Source organism: Rousettus aegyptiacus, unplaced genomic scaffold (genome assembly GCF_014176215.1).
Source record: "Rousettus aegyptiacus isolate mRouAeg1 unplaced genomic scaffold, mRouAeg1.p scaffold_m13_p_7, whole genome shotgun sequence".
NCBI lineage: Eukaryota > Metazoa > Chordata > Mammalia > Chiroptera > Pteropodidae > Rousettus > Rousettus aegyptiacus.
In genome coordinates, this window is record NW_023416310.1 from 105,187,871 (window position 1) to 105,206,294 (window position 18,424).

Here is an 18,424-nt window from a genome sequence, read left to right on the forward strand (position 1 = left end):
AAGAGGAGGGAGAAATACTGACTAGACTGAAAGAAATGGGGACTACTTGGGGGTGATAGAGACTCTGGAAGGAATTTTTCCAACCCGACTCACTATCAAAGAAACAAGTGGATGCTAAATATACTGCTCTGTTGCTTAAATATAGCTTATATTCTTGGATAGTTCACTAGAATCATTGCACGTCTGAGCTGCAAGGGGCTGGAGAAATGATGTAGGCCTGTCCTTTTATTTGATAGATTGAAGCTCAAAGAAGCCTTGAATCCAGCCCAGGAGACTCTGCTTTCACCAGGCTCAGGCTGAGACAGGAAGGCATGTCAAGGGTCTCTAGGGAGAAGGCTCTATTCTGGACTGTGACTTCAGAAAAGGCTCATGGCTGCAGATGGTGGCAACAATGGCTCAGAGCCTGGTTTCCTTAGGATACAACCAAATCGATGCATTCAAAGAATTAGTTGATCAAAAACAAGTTTGATAAACCCAGCTTTCTCTATGAGCGTATTATTTCCTCTCTATAACACATTAACAGAGAGGAGTTGGTTTGCTGGAGCTTTTAGTTCCAATCCTCAACGCTGGGAGGAAGGGAAATGTGAGCAGAAGGCAGGGAAATACATGCTGTAAAGCTTTTTTGTTTGGTTAAATTGTATGCGGACTTGGATGATAACAATTGCCTACATCTGTCTCCACTTTATCCGCCTCTTGAATCTCGCTCACTTTGTCCATATGTGGCACTTCCTGTGATTCTGGCAACTTTGTTACGGGTCAACAGAGAGCACTGGTTGAGCAAACACACCTAGAGGACTTTGTCTCTGAGGAATCACTCCCTTGAAATTGCATTATCTAAAAGCTCTTTACTAAAAAAAAAAAAAAAAAGTATTGCCTACTTGTGCAAGGTGCTTGTGTAGTAACAGGCCACAGGTTCATGTAACTCTCCCTTCAATAACTATCAGAAGCCCAGAGCCTTGAGTCACAGACTTGGAAAATAAGCTCGGCTCTCCGAACCTCAACGTCCGCATCCGCAAATACGTTCCTTCTGAGAACGTGGTGAGGACCAAGGGAGACCATCCCGCCCGCCTCTGGGCGCCCTGGCACTGGTTACCAGGGACCTCGTCTCCGCACGCCCGCGGCCCGTTCCGCTAGCCTCCGGGCGCGGGGTTCCGCTTTCCTCCTGGATCCCAGCGAGGTGGCCTTCGGCCTGGAAGGAGCGGGAAGCCGGGCCACAAACTCGAGACACAGCGCGCCCGCAGCTGGGCGAGCGACGCAGCCGCTCAGCGCGCCCCGCCCCGCGGGAACGCGCACGTACGCAGGCGCGGGGGCGCACGGCCCGGGCGCGCGCGGGGCCGGGCCGGCACGGCGGCGGGAGCGCGCGCGGCTCCGGGAGGTGGCGGCGGAAGCGTCGAGGGCGGCGGGTGTCCGGCTCTGAGGTGGTGGTGGAGGCGGCAGAGGCGGCGGAGGCGGCGGCTCCGGACTGGGCTGCGCTGGGAGCGAGCGAGGGTCGGGGGTGCCGAGTCGAGCGCCGATCCCCCGGCTCGACCATCCGCCCGCCGCCCGGACGCCTGGGCCGCGGAGTTTGTGTCCCGGCTCGGACCCCGGAGCCCAGCCCGGAGCCGTAACCTTGAGGCGGCGGCGGGGCCGGGCCGGGCCGGGCCGGGGGGCGGCGGCGCTGGATCCGCGGCTGCCCGATCGTTGGCGGGAGATGTCGAACCCCGGGACGCGCAGGAACGGCTCCAGCATCAAGATCCGTCTGACAGGTAAGGCTGCTGGGAGGCCCGCACCGCCCCCTCCCCCAGCACCCACTGGCACCCCGCACGGCCCGTCAGCAGCCCAGGAATTTCCCGCGGAGCGCCCTGCTGAGGTGGCCCTCCCCCACGCCGGCCGTTGTCCCAGGACCTCGTCACCCCCCTCCGCGAGTGCCCCTCGCTTCTCCCTCCGGCCCCGCCCCCTCGCTTCTCACCACCCCCCAACCGCCCTCTTGCTTCCCTCGATCTCTCCCCACCTGCCCCCTCGCTTCTCTCCTCCTGACCCCGCCCCCCGCTTCTCATTTCCCTTCTCGCTTTCTTCCCTCTCCCCTCACCTGCCCCCTCGCTTTTCCCTCCCGGCCCCGCCCCTCCCTTCTCCCCATCCTCTCTGTCATTTCTAGCCCCCGACCTGTCCCCACGCGTCTCCCTTCTGCCCCCATCCCATTTCTTACCCCCTCCCCCATCTGCGCTCCTGCTTTCCCCTCTACCCCTTGCCTCCTTGCTTCTCCCCTCCTGGCCCCGCCCCTTCTCCCCTAGTTTCGCCCCCTCACTTTCCCTCCTAAACTCCGCCCCTCATTTTCTACCTAGTCCCGCCCTCCCCTATCTCCCAGCCCCGCCCCCTTGCTTCTGTCTCGCGGCCTCCACCCTTTCCTTCAGCCTCGAATTCCTCAATCCTATCTTGTAGCTTCTCCCGGGCCTGTTCTCACTTCCCCTCTGGGCCAGACCACTTCAGTCTAGTCCACTTCCTTTCTCACTCCGTTTCACTACCTACTCTTGACTGTGCTTCTTCCATTCTTCGCTTTTCTGCATCGCACTTTACCATCGTCCCCTCCCACTCACGCATCCTTGAGCCCGGATTAGGCGTTGATTCCCGCCGCCGCCCCCGCAAATAAACGCACGCACGCGTTGGAGGCTTTGGTAGCTGCACTACCGCAGACTCTTTGATTCACTCATTTAGTCTTCAATGAAATGCCTGTGTCTTCTAGGTGGCTCTATAGTGCCACCTTCAAGGGTGAGCGCGAAGCTCTAACTGTGGGCCTGCGACGTGGTGGTTTGGCTATGTGTAGATGCGAGCGGTGTTTGCTGGAGGTGCCCCTCGCTAGCGAGCCCTAGAAGCCCGGGACCAGTCCGCCCTTTTCTCCCTCTCTCCAGCACTACGGGGCTTCTCCTCGGCTCCCAATTTAAATTCATAGCTTAAGCCGGATTGTAGTTTCGCAAATACAGTTTTGCTGGGGGACTTTCCAAACTCGAATATTTCCATCTCTGAAAAGGAAATAAAAAGTTCAGGCTAATCCTTGTAAGGGGTTTTCCCCTGGATTTTTCTGTTCAGTGGCTAGTCTGATGAGGACTCCAAAGTCAGCCACTTTCGAAGAGATGAGTATTTTGGACACTTTGTCAGATTCATAACCCTAAATCATTGGCAAAATCCGTGAAAACAGCAATGGGTGGTTGTTTTCAAACTCAGATTTCCTTTGAAAGTTCATAGTTGTTGCATGATCCATTTTTTGTTTCAAGAAGAGGGTTATAATTAGTTTTAGGTATAAAGATGTCAGATAAAGAAATGACCAGATGATATGACCAGATCAGCTAATGATTCGGATCCACACCTAGACCCTGGGATCTTTGCTTCTGGAGAAACATGATGCTTTAATCCAAGGCTGGTAGGAAACACTTCTCACTCTGTAGATGCAGTACATACATTATTATTTTTATGGGTACATAAAAGCCACATTTTCTACTTTGTAATGCTTGTAAAACTTTAATTACTGACAACCTTAATTTGGTTTTCATTTACAAAGTAATCTATAATTGACATCAGATTGGTTTCAGTTTTGTTACAAGCAAAAGTAACTGATTTTCTGAGTAGAAATGTGATTAACGTTTTAAAAGGAATAAGTTTTAATTACAGTGTTTGTGTCAAGTGGGTATATCAATCCTAGTAAGCAGCTCTGGGTATGGGCCTTTTCCTCATGAAAAGGAGGGCTTGGTTTGTCCTCTCAAATCATTTTCATATTCAGGAATGGCATAGGTAAATGCTGTAAAGAGTTTTAATATTATTCGATAGCAATGTATCAGGTCATGAGTGTTCTTTTGAAACACCTTTTCCTTTCCCCCAGTTGATGTTAATGTTACCAGAGGATCTTGCAACAGGTTTGAGTGTTTAGGGATAATTGCAGACACACGTGAAGCTAGTTGTCTGTTGAAAGTTAATTTACATGGAAACGTTGGAGCTAGATATTTTGTTGATGATGGGCTAGATTTTGGCCTCATCTTTAGATTGTCAGGGGAAGTTTGAAATGCCTTCACTTCTGGCAAATTGAATAGACATTTTTCAAAAGTTGTATACTTTTGTTACACGTTTCAGAGTTTATTTCCTTGGGTGATATTTGAAAAAATGACTTTTAGAAATGACAGCTATTCATTTCTAGTGAATAGCACACAGAATGTAATTCGATGAAAAATATGAAGACACTGGAGGTATGAAAGAGTGTTTAGGACTTTGGGATCCACAGTTATACTTGGTGGTGAGTAGAACGTCATATTGAGAATTAAGAGATTTGATTTTGGTCAGATCTGCCATGAACTACATAATATGGCACAAATTATTTAACCTTTCTGGGTCTCAGTGTCCTCATATGTAAAATGAGATTTAAATTCTATAACATTCTTTGATTCTCCTCATGAGATTTATCAATTTGGCTTATTCCAAACTGCCATTGGGTGCTTATGCTTTCTGTTAGGTCTCAATCCTGATACTCAGAAATTCATGTTAAACACAGGACTCATGTTTGATTTATGCCAAGCATTATGTTTGTGTATTAACTACATTTATGCTTTGTTTTACTTCTTGTGGAACCCCTTTTGTTTCAAAAACTGGGTAGTATGTTGAACTGCTTTGGAAACCTGGCCTAAGCAGTAGAAGAATGTTTGAATCTTTGAAAGAATATAATTTTAATTAATGTCTGCGGTTTTTTAGCAGGATAATGGTTTTTAAAGGTTTCAGTAGGTTTTGGGGGCATAATATGTTCAATTTAAGTGATCTTTGTTAAAGAGCATTATCTTGTGGACATTTTAGAGTTTGTTGGCACATCAAACACTTGGAAAACATTTTTATTTTAAATTCAAACAAGATTTGTAAAAACTTTGTTCTTATGTGGTACACAAATGAATCCCAGATATGTTATTTAGGCCATTTTGGGTAAAAGGATGTAATTTTGAGATCTAAGGGTTCCACAGTGCTCTTCAAATAAATTAAATTTTATTCTAATGTTAACCAGTTAGTTGAAATACCAAATGCTTAAACTTTTTTGTACTTTTATGCCTTAAAATACTCCACTCCTCCTCGTGTTTTTATATCTTTCGGAGCATGACTGTGTATTGTAAGAAAAATTCTAATTCCTAGTTGGAAGAGCAGGGAGATGTTTCGTGATAGCATGGGGGAATGGAGACTATTTTTAAAGTTGTGTCACATGTGATATAAGGCTGACTTGTGTTTTTGCTTCCAGACGGTAAAACTTAGGAACAGTTGTAGTAAATAGTTGTTAATAACTTTATTGATTAATAACAGGTGACCTAATTGATTCAAAATAGTTAAGTTTCTCTTAAGAAAGATAAAGTTGTCAAGAGCATTGCCTTTGTCAATTTGTACCAGCAAAAAGCTTCCCTTATGCAAGGGAGGCAAAATTTTTAACAACTGTTAACTCAGGTGAGGTGGAATTTCTAGCCATTTAGCCATGCGCTACACCTGAGTTTGCATATTTTCCTCAGGGCTGGCTTCACATTTATGAGGTACAGTCAAGGAAGGCACTTCTTTCAGTGAAATTATCTTAGGGTGTGGAATGGGTTAAGTCAAATAGTATTGCAAAACTTAAATTGCAATTATACTTTAAAAGGAGTCACATGCTAAAAAAAAAGTCATGCTGCCAAATACAGATTCTATTATTGATTTTATTTGTGATTTGATCGCATTTGCGTTGTCTTAAGAAAACCTTTTTTAAAAATCCATTCTCTTTATACTTTTTTTGACCCGCCTAACAGACTTAAGAAACGAAATGTTTCATATACTTTATTTCTATTTTTACAGTAGTTGTGATTTATCAAACTAGAATTTTTGCCTTCAAGTCTTTGTCAGAGTTCAAAATTCCTATTTTTGCAACCAGGAGAGTCGTGTCTGGACTTCGAGTTTTTCCTTATACAAATTTCATTTTCTCTATTTGGTCACATTGTCAGGTTCTAGTGTGGAACACTGAGTGAACCGGGATGATTCTGGGGGCCGAGTCACTTATGAAGAAGTATTTCTTCATGAATAATAAAAAAAGACCCATAATATTTCAGCATCAGCTCAATGATCCAGTTAACTAGATTGGTTATTGTGTAACACATTTGTGGGCATAGTTAAAAGTTAAAATAGCTGAATTATGCATTTTAGTGAGTGCTAAGACTGAAAGGGAAGTTCAAAAGATCTTCTGAAATGGATGAAATAATTTGGTATTTTCTAGTTGAGAAACCCTAACTTTTAGGATTCATGGGATTCTTATTTGGGTCAAATTTTCATAATTTCAAAACTATTTCAGAGTTAAATTATTTTTAACAAATAGAGAATAAAAATATGTGTGTTTTGGGGTCACCAAACAACTTAAGTTACAGGTCGTTGTAGGGGAATTTTATTGAGAGAAAGGCCCAAACTTAAATTGGCTTCTAGTCCACAACACTGACTAGCTAACCAGCTCCTACGGCCAGTCTAGTCAAAGAGAAGCTACAGAGAGCTGTGATGGAAAGACAAAAGCCTCCAGCCATGTGGATCAGGCAAATCTTCTTTTAAAATATTGGAATTACTGTTGTGTCTACAGATGCAATTTACTCCATTTAGACATTTAAACTAAGTGGAATGTTCTTTCCATATTTCTGGATTAAAGGGGAAAAATCCTTTTATTGTTTTAAAACAAGGCTTAAATAATGTACAATCAGTGCGGCTGGTGATGCACCCCACTCTGTAATTCCAGCTGTGTTCACCTCCATTGCAGCTGAAAGGAATTCTAATTGGGTGAGGAATGTCGGCAACATCATGTATCACTGAGCGTGAACCTATTATGCTGGCTGCTGGGTGATGCATATCAGATGTTTGAAGCTCCTGAGTCAAACTTGGAGGTTGCTTTCAAGACCTGGAAGAGAACGGGTTGTAGATGGCAACCTGCTTTATCATCTGTTGGGCATCCCTAAATTCTCTAAAGGCCACTGTGCTTTCTGTGGATCAAACACTGGATTTGGGAATCAGAAGGTCTGAATCCTACTTCTAACTCTCAAAAGTGCCACAGTGAAGAAATGGGGTGGGTGGAATTTTAATATTTTCATGTTTCAGTTTTTCTATCTGTAATGCCTTTTTATATCACACAAGGACTTGGTATAGATTAAATAGTTTGAGTAGTTACGAATTATTTATAGAGTAGTACAATGTAAATAGAGCCCTAGATTCCTGTTACTTCTTATTAAACCATTATGTAAATACTAAAGCTAATGAGGTACTTTAACATTGAAGAACAGCTATAGAACCTATTGATAAACATGGAAAAATAATATCCAAGAACGAATTGTTAAGTTCTCTATGCATTCAGAAAGTACCTTAGGGAAATAGTGTTATAAGCCAAAGCCAGCATCATCTTTAATTATGAAACCTTGGAAGTATTCCCTTAAAATCAGAAACAGTACAGGGATGTACACTGTCACAGTTGTTAATAACTAAAGAAAGACATAAGGAAGCAGAAAGCAAAATTGCTGTTATTTGCAGGTGATACGATCTTATATCTTAAATCCAAAAGAATCAGCTGAAAAGTAATTATAAACAATAAAAAAAACTTTAGTAATTAGAAAATTTCTCCATCATTGAATAAAATGGGTGAAAATCGATATGCAAAGGCAAACTAGGAAAAACAATTTGCCTATTTGAACATGAAAGTCTGGCTTCCTTAATATAGAAAAAGCTTTCAAAATCAGTTAGAAAAAGGCCAATGACCTATTTGGCAAACAATATGGACAATTCACAGAAAAGAATGAAAATGGATTTCAAAACAAAATATCAAAACTAAAGGTTAAACAGTTTTCCATCTAGTAGATTGGCAGAGACCAGAGAGTTTAAAAATATGATGATAGGTGTACAAGAGCAGAAACTCTTGAGAATGTAAATTAATACAATAGAGTAAGGAGGGCAGTTTGGTACTAATCAGATAATAAACGTACGCTTTAACAATTCTGCCCCTAGGAATTTTTCTTACAGATATATTCACACATTTATGTAAAGTCTTGTGTGCAAAATTATGGCAGCATTGTTTGATATTATGAAAGACTGAATATAATCAGTAGAGAGCTAGTTAAATTATGGTATATCCCCAGGATGTGTAGTTGTTTAAAAGAATAAGATAGTGCTTTATTTTCTGATATAGAACATTCTCCAATATATATTATTGAGTGGGAGAAAAGAGCTTGATTTAGAAAAGTAGATATTTTATGGACTACTTCAATAATAAAACAAAAGGGAATTTACAGGTGTATTTGTATAGACCATCACTGCAAGGATACTGTTGAAAATATTGTTCGTGATTTCCTCTGGGGAGGAGAATTGGGGCTAGAGAGTCTAGATGAGAGACTTCTTGTCACTGTATTCCTTTTCTACTGTTTAATCTCCCCCTACCTTTTCCCTTCTTGAATATAGATTTCTTTCTTTCTAACAATTACAAATGTTAAAAACAAAAAAGAATCTACAGCTCTTAAGAGTTTCTTAGAGCAACTAGTACATTAATTGCCAGTAGTAATTGTTTTCAAAAGTAGGTGTTCTGAAAACTCAAAATAATTGTGCCAAATATTTTTCAAAGAAATAAAATAGCATTTACGGGTACATATCAGTGTTTATGGCTATTTCCTCATCAGGAGTATTCCTGGGTTCTAGAAAGTGAAATACTTCACATACTCTATAGGTCCGAGCAAACCTATTTTCCCTCAGAATATGTTCTGATATGGAACATATTCTTAAAAAAAAAAAAAAAAAAAAATTGTTCCAGCATGATACTAAAGTAAACCCAAATGATTCCAGATCCAGAAATCTGGTCCTGCTTAGACCTGCTTTCTATGGTAAGTCCTTTGAAAGATGAGTGTCTCGACTCTGAATAATAGTGCTGGTTTATATCATTTATTTGGAATGTCATTTGAGGTTATCTCCTGCTTTTTCTATAAAAGTGTAAAATGTTGTAACTGCAGGTAATTTATTGCCTTTTTTCCCTTTTAGATTTTTGGGATAAAATCCTAAATTTTACTGGACTATATTTCTACATGCATTACCTACAAATTATAGATTTGAGAATTGCATGATGCCTGTTTATACATGTCAGTATTATTAACACCTTATTTTTTACTTTGTTTTATAGTTTCCAAAGAGTTCTCCAATACATTTCCTCACTTGAGCCAAGATATCAAGCCAAGCTCAAAAAGGGGTGGTTTTTTGCATATGTTTTTATTTCTAGGTTGAAAAAAAAAAAAGCATGCTAGCATGCAATTTTATTATTTAAAAACACATTTTACAGGAGCGAACGATAGTTCCTCTTGTCCTGAACGGATAACCATTTCATGTGCAGATTAAAAATACTCAGAAGCACACTTAATCCAACTATAATAAATTTACATGCTTTACAAAAATCAATAGTCATGTGCAGGAGAAGGCTCACATTTACTCATGGGACATCCATTTAACTTTTAGGCTTTAGTGAGGATAATTTGCACTCACAAAATTAGACAGGCTTTTTGGGGGTAAGGTAGCCTTTTTCCCCCTCCATAATTATGCAAGGTTAGCAACACGACATTCCTGTTCTTCCTCAAATGTGCCTAGTTGACACCCAAGACTTAACATGCCACAGTCTTCTTGACACTCCCTCCCCAGAAACCTTTTCTTCATTCTTTCCCACGTCATTGAATCTAACTAGTTGCTCAAACCAAAAATCAAGATTAATTGTCATTGTTTATATCTAATTTATCTTCAAGTCCTCTGGTTTCTGCCATCACAGTTTATCTGGACTGTGTCTTCTCTTCATGTTCATTGCCGCCATTCTATTTTCAGCTGTGATCATCTCTAGCTTGGACAAATGCTTCTTGCCTTTTTTAATTTAAATATTGCTTGCAACCCAAACCAGCCTGCTACAGTATTAGTTATTTCTCTATTTCAGACGTGTTAAAAGATTAATCTTAAAAGTCCTCATTTTGGCTAATTCTGAAGTAGAGATAAACAGCGACTTGCTAGCATCACCCTTCTCCTTGCTAGTGCAGCATCTTCACACCGCTACATTCACTACTTCTAGCTTCAGCTCCAGGAGCAGTGGTGAGGATGGTCAGTTGTCTTTGTCAGGGTAACGTGGAGCTTCTCATGGTCTGGTGACTTAGGGATGGCCAGTGACAAGTTTAACTGTGTACAATGATGGAGAGAGATCAGGAGACCAAATTGAAGCCTACTATTTGAAGAAATTGGGAGTGGGAACTATATAGTAGTCTTTACATTCCAAAACACATGGTACATTCTCCTGTACAGGAACAGAACATCGATTGCCTCTGGATAACTCATGATTTTATCACCCTTGTCATTATTCCCCAAGATGCTCTGACCCTAGTCTGCCCTATCTTAGTAAGTGACATCATCAGCCAGTTGCTTAAACCAAAAACCTTGGTGTCCTCCTTGATTCTCTTTTCTTTTCTCTCTCATCCTCAAGAAGTAGTCGACTCTGACCTCAGAGACCATTTCCTGAGCCACTATTACCACTGTAAGCCAAGGCATTGTCACCTCTCACTTGGATGCCTTCAATAGTCATCTAAATGGTTTCCCTGCTTCTATGTATTGAAATACCCTACACACAAAGGAAAGGGCAGCGTACAGTTCATTGATAATTTTATAAACTGAACATACCTGTGTAACTAAGATCAGTGGTTCTCGGGGCAGTTTTGTCCCCCAAGGAACATTTGGTGATGTCTGGAGATGTTTTTGATCATTATAGCTCTGTGAGTACTAGTGGCATCTAGTGGGTAGAGGCCAGGGCTGCTGCTGAACATGCACAGAACTGATGCCTGCAACAAAGAATTGTCCAGTCCAGAATGTCAATAGTGCTGGAGAAACTCTGATCTAGATCAAAAAATAAAATATTACTAGTACCTGGACTACCCCACCCCCAAAGATAATCACCATCCTTGACTTCTAAGACCCTGTTTCTAATTTCATGTTAATGCAATCATCCACTATGCATTCTTTTGTGATGGGCTTCTTTTGCTTGACATTGTATTTGTGAGGTTCACTATATTGTGAGTTGGCTATAGTTCATCCTCTTCATGGAGTAGTATTCTGTTACGTGAACAAACCATAATTTATTCCTTTACCAGATGCTAGGCAATTGGATAGTTTCTAGTTTTGGCTGTTAAGAATGCCTCTAGGGACATTCACATGTGCGTCCTTTGGTAAGGATATGTATACATTTCTGTTGGGTGTATGTTTCGGAAGGGAAGTGCCAGGTCATAGAGTAGGCAGATGTTTAACTTTAGTAAAGTACATCCCCACCAGCAGTGTATGAGTGTTCCAGTTGCTCCATATTTTTGCCAACCTTGGTGTTTTCTTTTTCATTTTAACACTTTTTTGGGGTGTGGCACTTTTTTATGATTTTGCTTCTACTTAGACTTTTATCAAATCCTTACCTTTAATGGCAACCTCAGACATTTTTTATTATTTTTTTAGGATATTGCTTTGGTATATGCATTGCAATACCCAAGGTTTCCTCCTCTCCCAAGAGAAAATTTTCAACACCCTTGTAGGCAGTACCGTCTGTCAAGAATGAATGACCTACCCTAGTGTGTGTCAGAGTCACCCCAAGGGCTTGTTAAAACTCAGATTGCTGGTACCAACCTCTAGCCACTAGTAAGTATGTTTATATAAGTCTATGTTTGGATATAATGTAAAAAAAGGCAAAAAGAATTTTAGTCAAAACCTTGAAAATTCGTTTCTGTGAATATTTGATTTATTACTTAGATAATATTTTGTCCCCATACCAGATTTCCTTCCTGAGATCTCCCATGTATGTTCAGACTTGTTTTCTTTTCAAATAAGTAGTTCTGTATTAAAATGGCGTGAACAGAGAGAATTGTATTTGGTACAGAAAGAAATAGATGCATAGTTTTCACACAATCACACAATGTGAGTCTTATCTATTTAATCTTTTACTATTATAAACACGTTCATTCTCCCTAAAGCCCCAAATAAAGTGACTTGTATTTTGTGGGTCATATATTATGAGCATTACTTTAAGATTTAAGTATGACTTAGTTATGCTTTCAGTTTTTTATTTTAAAATTGAGGTATAATCGACATATAACATTAGTTTCAGGTGTACAACATAATGATTCAATATTTGTATGCGTTGTGAAACAATCACCACAATAAGGCTAGTTAGTATCACTCCCCTTGCATAGTTACAAAAAATTTTTTTCTTGTGATGAGAACTCTTAAGATGTACTCTCAGCAACTTTCAAATATGCAATATATTTTTAACTTTTAATTTTGAAGTAATTATAGATTCACAGGAATTTGAGAAGAAATGTACAGAGAAGTCCTTGTACCCTTTACTCAGCCTCCCCAATTTTTAACATTCTGCATAACTTTGGTATAATATCAAACCCAGGAAATTGACAATCAACATTGGTACAATCCACAGGGCTTACTCAGATTTCACCAGTTCCATGTGCGCGCGTGTGTGTGTGTGTGTGTGTGTGTAGAGTTCTGTGCAGTCTTATCACGTGTAGATTTATATAACTACCACCGCAATTAACTGTACTGCCATCACAAAGCTCCCTTGTGCTAGCTATCCCTTTAGGCCACACCCATCCTCGGGACCCCTGGCAATCACTCTTCTGTTCGCCATCTCAAAATCTTTTCAAAGCATAAATCAGATCATGTCATTCTCCTCCTTAAAGTCCTCTAGTGGCTTCCTACTCATAATAAAATCATTTCCCTCTGTGATTCTGCCAGTCCGCCTTTCAGGCCTCCTCTGTGTCACTCTCTCCCTTGTCTTATTGGAGGACACCCTTTCTGGAGGCAGCGTTGTTTTAGTCGGCCACTCCTTTTTGGCCACATTGTGAATTAGGGGACCTGGGGCCTGGGCAGTCAAAGGCTGTTGCCAGCCAGGCTTGGGGTTTCTTTGATTGTACAGCACCCAAAAAACCTAGTCTTTTTTCTCCTCTGCTTCTGGGCAATTCCAAGGGCTTGAACCAAAGCCTGGAATGTTCTCAGGGCTAGAATTTGGCCCATCTTCCTACCTTTGGTTTCCTGGCCTTCCCCTTCGCCTGTCCCTCAGGGCCATTGGAAACACTTGGTGGGGCGGAGGGGCCTTGTTCACTCACCCCTCACTCGCGATGCTCTGCAGTTGTATCTCAAATGATGTGTCCTATTTTTAGGATGAGAGTACCTCACAGTGTTTAATCTTGAGCTACCTGGGGGTCAGGGTTCTTTAGTCCACCCTACTGCACAGTATTATCTCTTGCCCAGTCATCCACCTCCCTCTTTCTCTTTAGCCTGTTCTCATTCTTCAAATCTCTTCAGTTATAATTTGTAGCAGAAATGGCCTCTTTCAGCAAAGGCAAATTTTCTTCCCTTTTCACTCCTCTCTGTATAGGTCCTTAGGAAATAATGTGAGGGCACATCAAGTCACAATCTAATTGTTTCTTTCTTTGATAATAAAGGTAGTTAAATGCTCAAGCCAAGTCAGTAGGGTGTTCATTGAGTTTTACCCTGCTTCCATTCTTCAGCTGATTTTACATTTTTACTTCTGTGTGTTGTATTTACAATACCATACTGCCTGATACTGATTTTTTAAATTAACTTCTAAAAAGCAGGATGCTTTCATATGTAATTAGCAGAAAATCTAATGTAAATTGGCTCACCAAAAAGAATTTTATTCAAGAAATTAACTGAAAATCCAAAAGTATTTCCAGTGGCATGACAAGAACCTGGTTATTCTCATTTCTCGGTGCTGTAACCTCACAGCCATCTTGGCTCTTTCTCTTATGTTCAAAAGGTCACCACTACCAGCAGCTCCCCTGGCTCTCTGCTTCTAGCTTTAACCAGCAGAAAGGTTAAAAGTCCACTTCCCAAACAGCTCATTCGTGCAGTAGATGTCCTAGAGCTGAATCCTCTTGTCTGACTGGCCTAATTTGGGTCACATGGGCATCTCAGAACCAACCATGGTGGCTAGGATGTGGGGTGTGCTGGTTGGACAATTACGGTCTGTCTCAGAATCTAGTAATGGTGGTGTTAGTCCCACACAGCGTATAGGACTGGGACCTTTGAGGGAACAGGAAAATGGACGCTAGGAAGCCAACTAACAAATAATTAGACAATACCATTTTTAGAAATGTATAATTCTAGCATTGGGTATGCTGAATGTAAGGATGGGAAGCTACCATTTAATGAACTTCTGAAAAAGAAGTTTGCCTTTGTAGTAGTGTGAGGCAAAAGATGCGTGTTTGTAAAGGTGCCACTTTTGCCACGAGTTAGGCATGGTACCTTTATATGTGAACTTAACCTGAAAATTTCATGGTCAGTTTTTATTATTGAATGTTTCTGGACTGTTGTGTACTGTTGTTTTATTTGGGATTATTTCAGTACTAAGATTTAAACAATTCAGATTATAGGGATGCATTCTTACATCATTTCTCTAGAGATAATAGGGTATTTAAGAATGAAAAGTGCATGTTAATTGTAAATTGGATTCAGGTTGTATAGAAAGAGAAAATTTTGGTTTTTAGGCAAGAGTATAAGTTTTTATTAGTTGAATACCAACCTTCTCTGTAATAAAGGCTTTGAATTAGTGTATCTGTTCTTGATATTTGGAGCTCTGTATTTTCACTCCTATAGTCATTTTAAAAAGTGCTTATGGAATGTTTGGCTCACCTTCAAACTCATGCTTCAAGAAATGGTCGGCACTCTCAGACCCTGAAGCTCCTCCCTCCATGGAGTGAGCGAGGCAGGGTGGCAAGAGCTGGGCAGGAGCCAGCTATGCCTTTAGACAAGTAACCTCATCTCTTAGGTTCCTCGGCTGTAAAAAATGGGGAAAATAAGCAGAGCCTCTTCAGAATGTTGTGGGTATTAAATAAAATAATCCACATGCAGTGTCTGGTACACAGTGTTCAATATATGTTAGCTGATGTTAATGTCGTATTTCAGTGAATCTCAGTTAATTTTGATCGAAAGTCACACCATTGTTTTATATACCACTAAAAAAGAAATACCAGTAATTACAGTATAACATATGATTCATTTGAACATTTCAGAGATGTTAAAATATATTTTTTAAAATGTGCCTTAGAATCAATAATATATGGTATTCTGGCTGTCTCTGACTTGAAAGTCTTGGAAATTGTTTGCATACCCACAAATTAATGCCATCTGTCTTCAGTTTAAACATAACACAGTGTGATCTAAAGTTTCTTTTCATTTTTGTTTTTGTCCTAAACTTACATTGGGTTTGGTCTCATATGTTTCATTATTGGCAATGTAATAATTACTGATTCATCATATAGGTTTAATAATGGATTATTCAGCACCCATGATAGGCTTGCCAACTTTCGTTATTTGCTTTACCTCAGCAATTTAGAAAATATTTGAGGTACGCCTTAGGAAATCATTAATATTGGTTGAATAAACCTATTTGGAAGCTAAAGACAGGTTAAATGATAGCGCCTGTAACCTTTTAGAATAGCCCAGGTTGTTGGCAGAAAGCCTGGTATGGAAAACGCCTTTGATACACCCAAACACATTCAGTGTAGAAAGCATAATACTGATATTTGAAAGCAATGTGTGATAGTTGATTGTCCACTAAAATATAAATGTGGACAGTATTTTGTAGGGCTTGAGACATAGTCACAAGCTATTTATGTATCAACTTGGTGTAGTAAAAAGTTGCTATGTAATATGCTTAGCATAAATTTAGAAGTAAAACCCGTAAGGATATCACATAACCTTGCTAGAGTGCTGTTTCTCTTGGAGTCTGGTATTTATAATATTGTGAATGGAGTAGTATGAGCCTGGTTGTTGTTTTTAGTCCAACTTTTTATATGGATTCTGGAAGTCTTTTTAGAGACTTGACCTGTTTACTTATTGCATTATTTAGGGCTTGCTTCATAAGCTGAACACCAGCATGATGACAACCACATGAACGTAGCAGATGTACTGCTGGGTTGTCTTGTCATAAGCCCCAGAGGCTGCCCCCTGCCACATCTGGTACATGAAGTCTTTAAATGTTATTTGAGGGTGTTAATTACGATTTTGGAAAAGACTGCATCTCATTGTATTCCATATTTTAGTATTTTACTGGCATTCATAAACAGATTTTCTTTGTGGAAATCCATGAGGGTTTGTTTGCTGTATTTTGTATAGGGTTCAGCTGAACAGTATGAAAAATATACCTTTAGAAAAGGAGTTTTACTGTAGAAAATGGTATCTGAATTGAAGTAACAGGAAAATAATTTCCTAAAGGAGACAGTTTATCAACTTAAGTACTTTTCTCATCACCTGCGTAGTAGTGATGTTTCTATTTAGAATAGACAGAAGCCAGTCCAAGATCTTTCAACAAGGCTTTACAAAAGGATATGATTATGTATGTCAGTGTTACTCCAGGTGTTTAATTTCAGGCAGGATGAGTCAAGGATATGGTGTTTCTTATATTAGATTGGAATAAATTGGACTTTATTCAGAAGAAAAACTCAGACTCATTAATTTGAAGTGTATATGTCAGAGCCTAAAAAACACTTTAGTTTTAAAATAGATAATGCATGCACATGCTATAAAAGGGTACCCATTGAAAAAGAGTCTCTCTTCTTCCATGTCCCTTGTCAATGGGCTTGCCTCCAGAGAGGTAACTGTTCTTACCGTAACATTACTAGTTTCTCCTATATTCTTCCAGAGATTTTGTATTCCTTTCCTTTTCTCTCACTCTCCCTTTCTCTTTATTACAGATGATGGCATATTATGTGCACTATTGTGCACTTTGCTTTTTAGGGGGATGGCTCTATTTTCGTTCCTCCTGAGCTGCCTCTGTGGCAGAAACATCACTGCTCAGTGACTGTTTGCTCTTCAGCATTCCCGAGCTGCTCAGCAGTTAGGTGGAACCATGTGATTGGGTCTGGCCAGTGGCAGTGAGGAGGGATTTGTCCCACTCTGGGCCTGAAGCAGTAAGAGCCTGCAGCTCTGCTGTGGGGCCCCTGAGCTGTGTATCATAGGGTGGGGCCTCTATCAGCGTGGGTCCCTGAATGATTATGTGGAGCAGAGGGTCCCCGTCCACCCTGGCCTGCCCAAGCCACACACACACATTCAACATATACTGCACATGCAGTGATGGCAAGGAATGAACTTCTGATGTGTTTATTTCTTCCTACATCATATAAACCACTCCTGATTGATGGAGTCTTTCTTCTTAACAGCTGTGAAATGCATGACACTTTGAATGAACCCAGTTCAGATGATCTGATATTTTGTTAAAGAACAAAAGAACATCTAATTAGACAGTAATCATTTTAAGTAAATACCAGAGAAATACATTTTACCTCACTATGTTACTACACAAAAGGACTGTGGACGTATCAAAAATGTAAAGGGAAAAGAGGCATTTTATTTTAGTGAGTCTTGAGTCTTTATAGTTCATGATTTTTGCATTTGAATTTGATATTAAATTTCTAGTCAGATTATTTCTAAAGGAGGATAAGCACCAAAGCCGTACCCACTAGCTTCCCCCAGTATTGAGCAGGATACTTAAGGATGACTAAAGTATTGCAAAAATATAGTCATCTCTACCCAGAACTTTAACAGGACAAAGGAAGAGAGGCATTCACTGGAAACAGTTAAACACAATAAGAAAAGCACCACAGTAATAATAGAAAGATAGCATGAAGCAAGAGCGTGGCCTTTCTGCAGGTCAGACCAAGGTAGGAGATGCCAGACAAGTAGAGGAAACAGAGGACACAGGCTTTGGTGGCACTGGTGAAGTGGCAGAGAGACTCGATCAGAGGTGAGATGATAAATTCTCATTTTTGAGGCCTGCTGTGTAGTGGAAAGGGTTTTTGTATTCAGAGGACAGCGCAGGAGCTGGTGAGTAGAGTAGTGTAGTGGCCACAAGGCTGGACACTGGAGGCCTGGGTTCCAATGCTGGCTTGGCCCCTTTCTAGCCGTGGAAAGTGCTAGGAAGGCTGCACCAGGGTAAGTACTTAAAGAAGTTAGTTGTGATGTGTGCTGCTGCTGGGCCTTGGAAAGAAATTTAGTAACAGAAACGGCTGATGAGGGAAAAAATCGGGCCCCTTCACAAAGTTGGTAAGTGTTATGTTACTTTGTTTATGCAAACACTGGGTGGTAGTCTTTCTAGGGTGCTTTACAGGAAGTTCTTGTTTGGGGCCAAGGTAGGCTAAACCGTCTACAGAGTTTCTCTGAACAAACATTTATTGAGTAACTATTATGTTCTAGGTTGTCTGGCAACCATCATGAAGGGGATAGACCAGAGGAAGGAAATACTGTTTACTGAGTCTGTTACAAAGTTAACATCAGATCCCCTATTTGGCCCTTGAAAAGCCATTCCAAGTACAGGAGATAAGTGTCTGTAAAGCAAGTTAAGTGTTCTAAGTACTAAATGATG

At 40.6% G+C, this 18,424-nt stretch overlaps 1 protein-coding gene across 7 annotated transcripts in view; it reads left to right on the top strand.

Moving 5' to 3' along the window:
* The first annotated feature begins 1,379 nt into the window (after positions 1-1,379).
* Positions 1,380-18,424, top strand: part of SMURF1 (SMAD specific E3 ubiquitin protein ligase 1) — a 91,288-nt gene continuing 74,243 nt past the window's right edge. For 4 of the 7 annotated variants that reach the window (XM_016158255.2, XM_016158256.2, XM_036223941.1 and 1 more), the window contains exon 1: positions 1,380-1,745. In XM_016158255.2, the coding sequence (XP_016013741.1) occupies positions 1,691-1,745 (55 nt within the window). In that variant the 5' untranslated portion in view covers positions 1,380-1,690. The remainder of the gene's footprint in view (positions 1,746-18,424) is intronic. The other 3 variants (XM_016158257.2, XM_016158258.2, XM_016158259.2) reach the window with 1 other exon arrangement.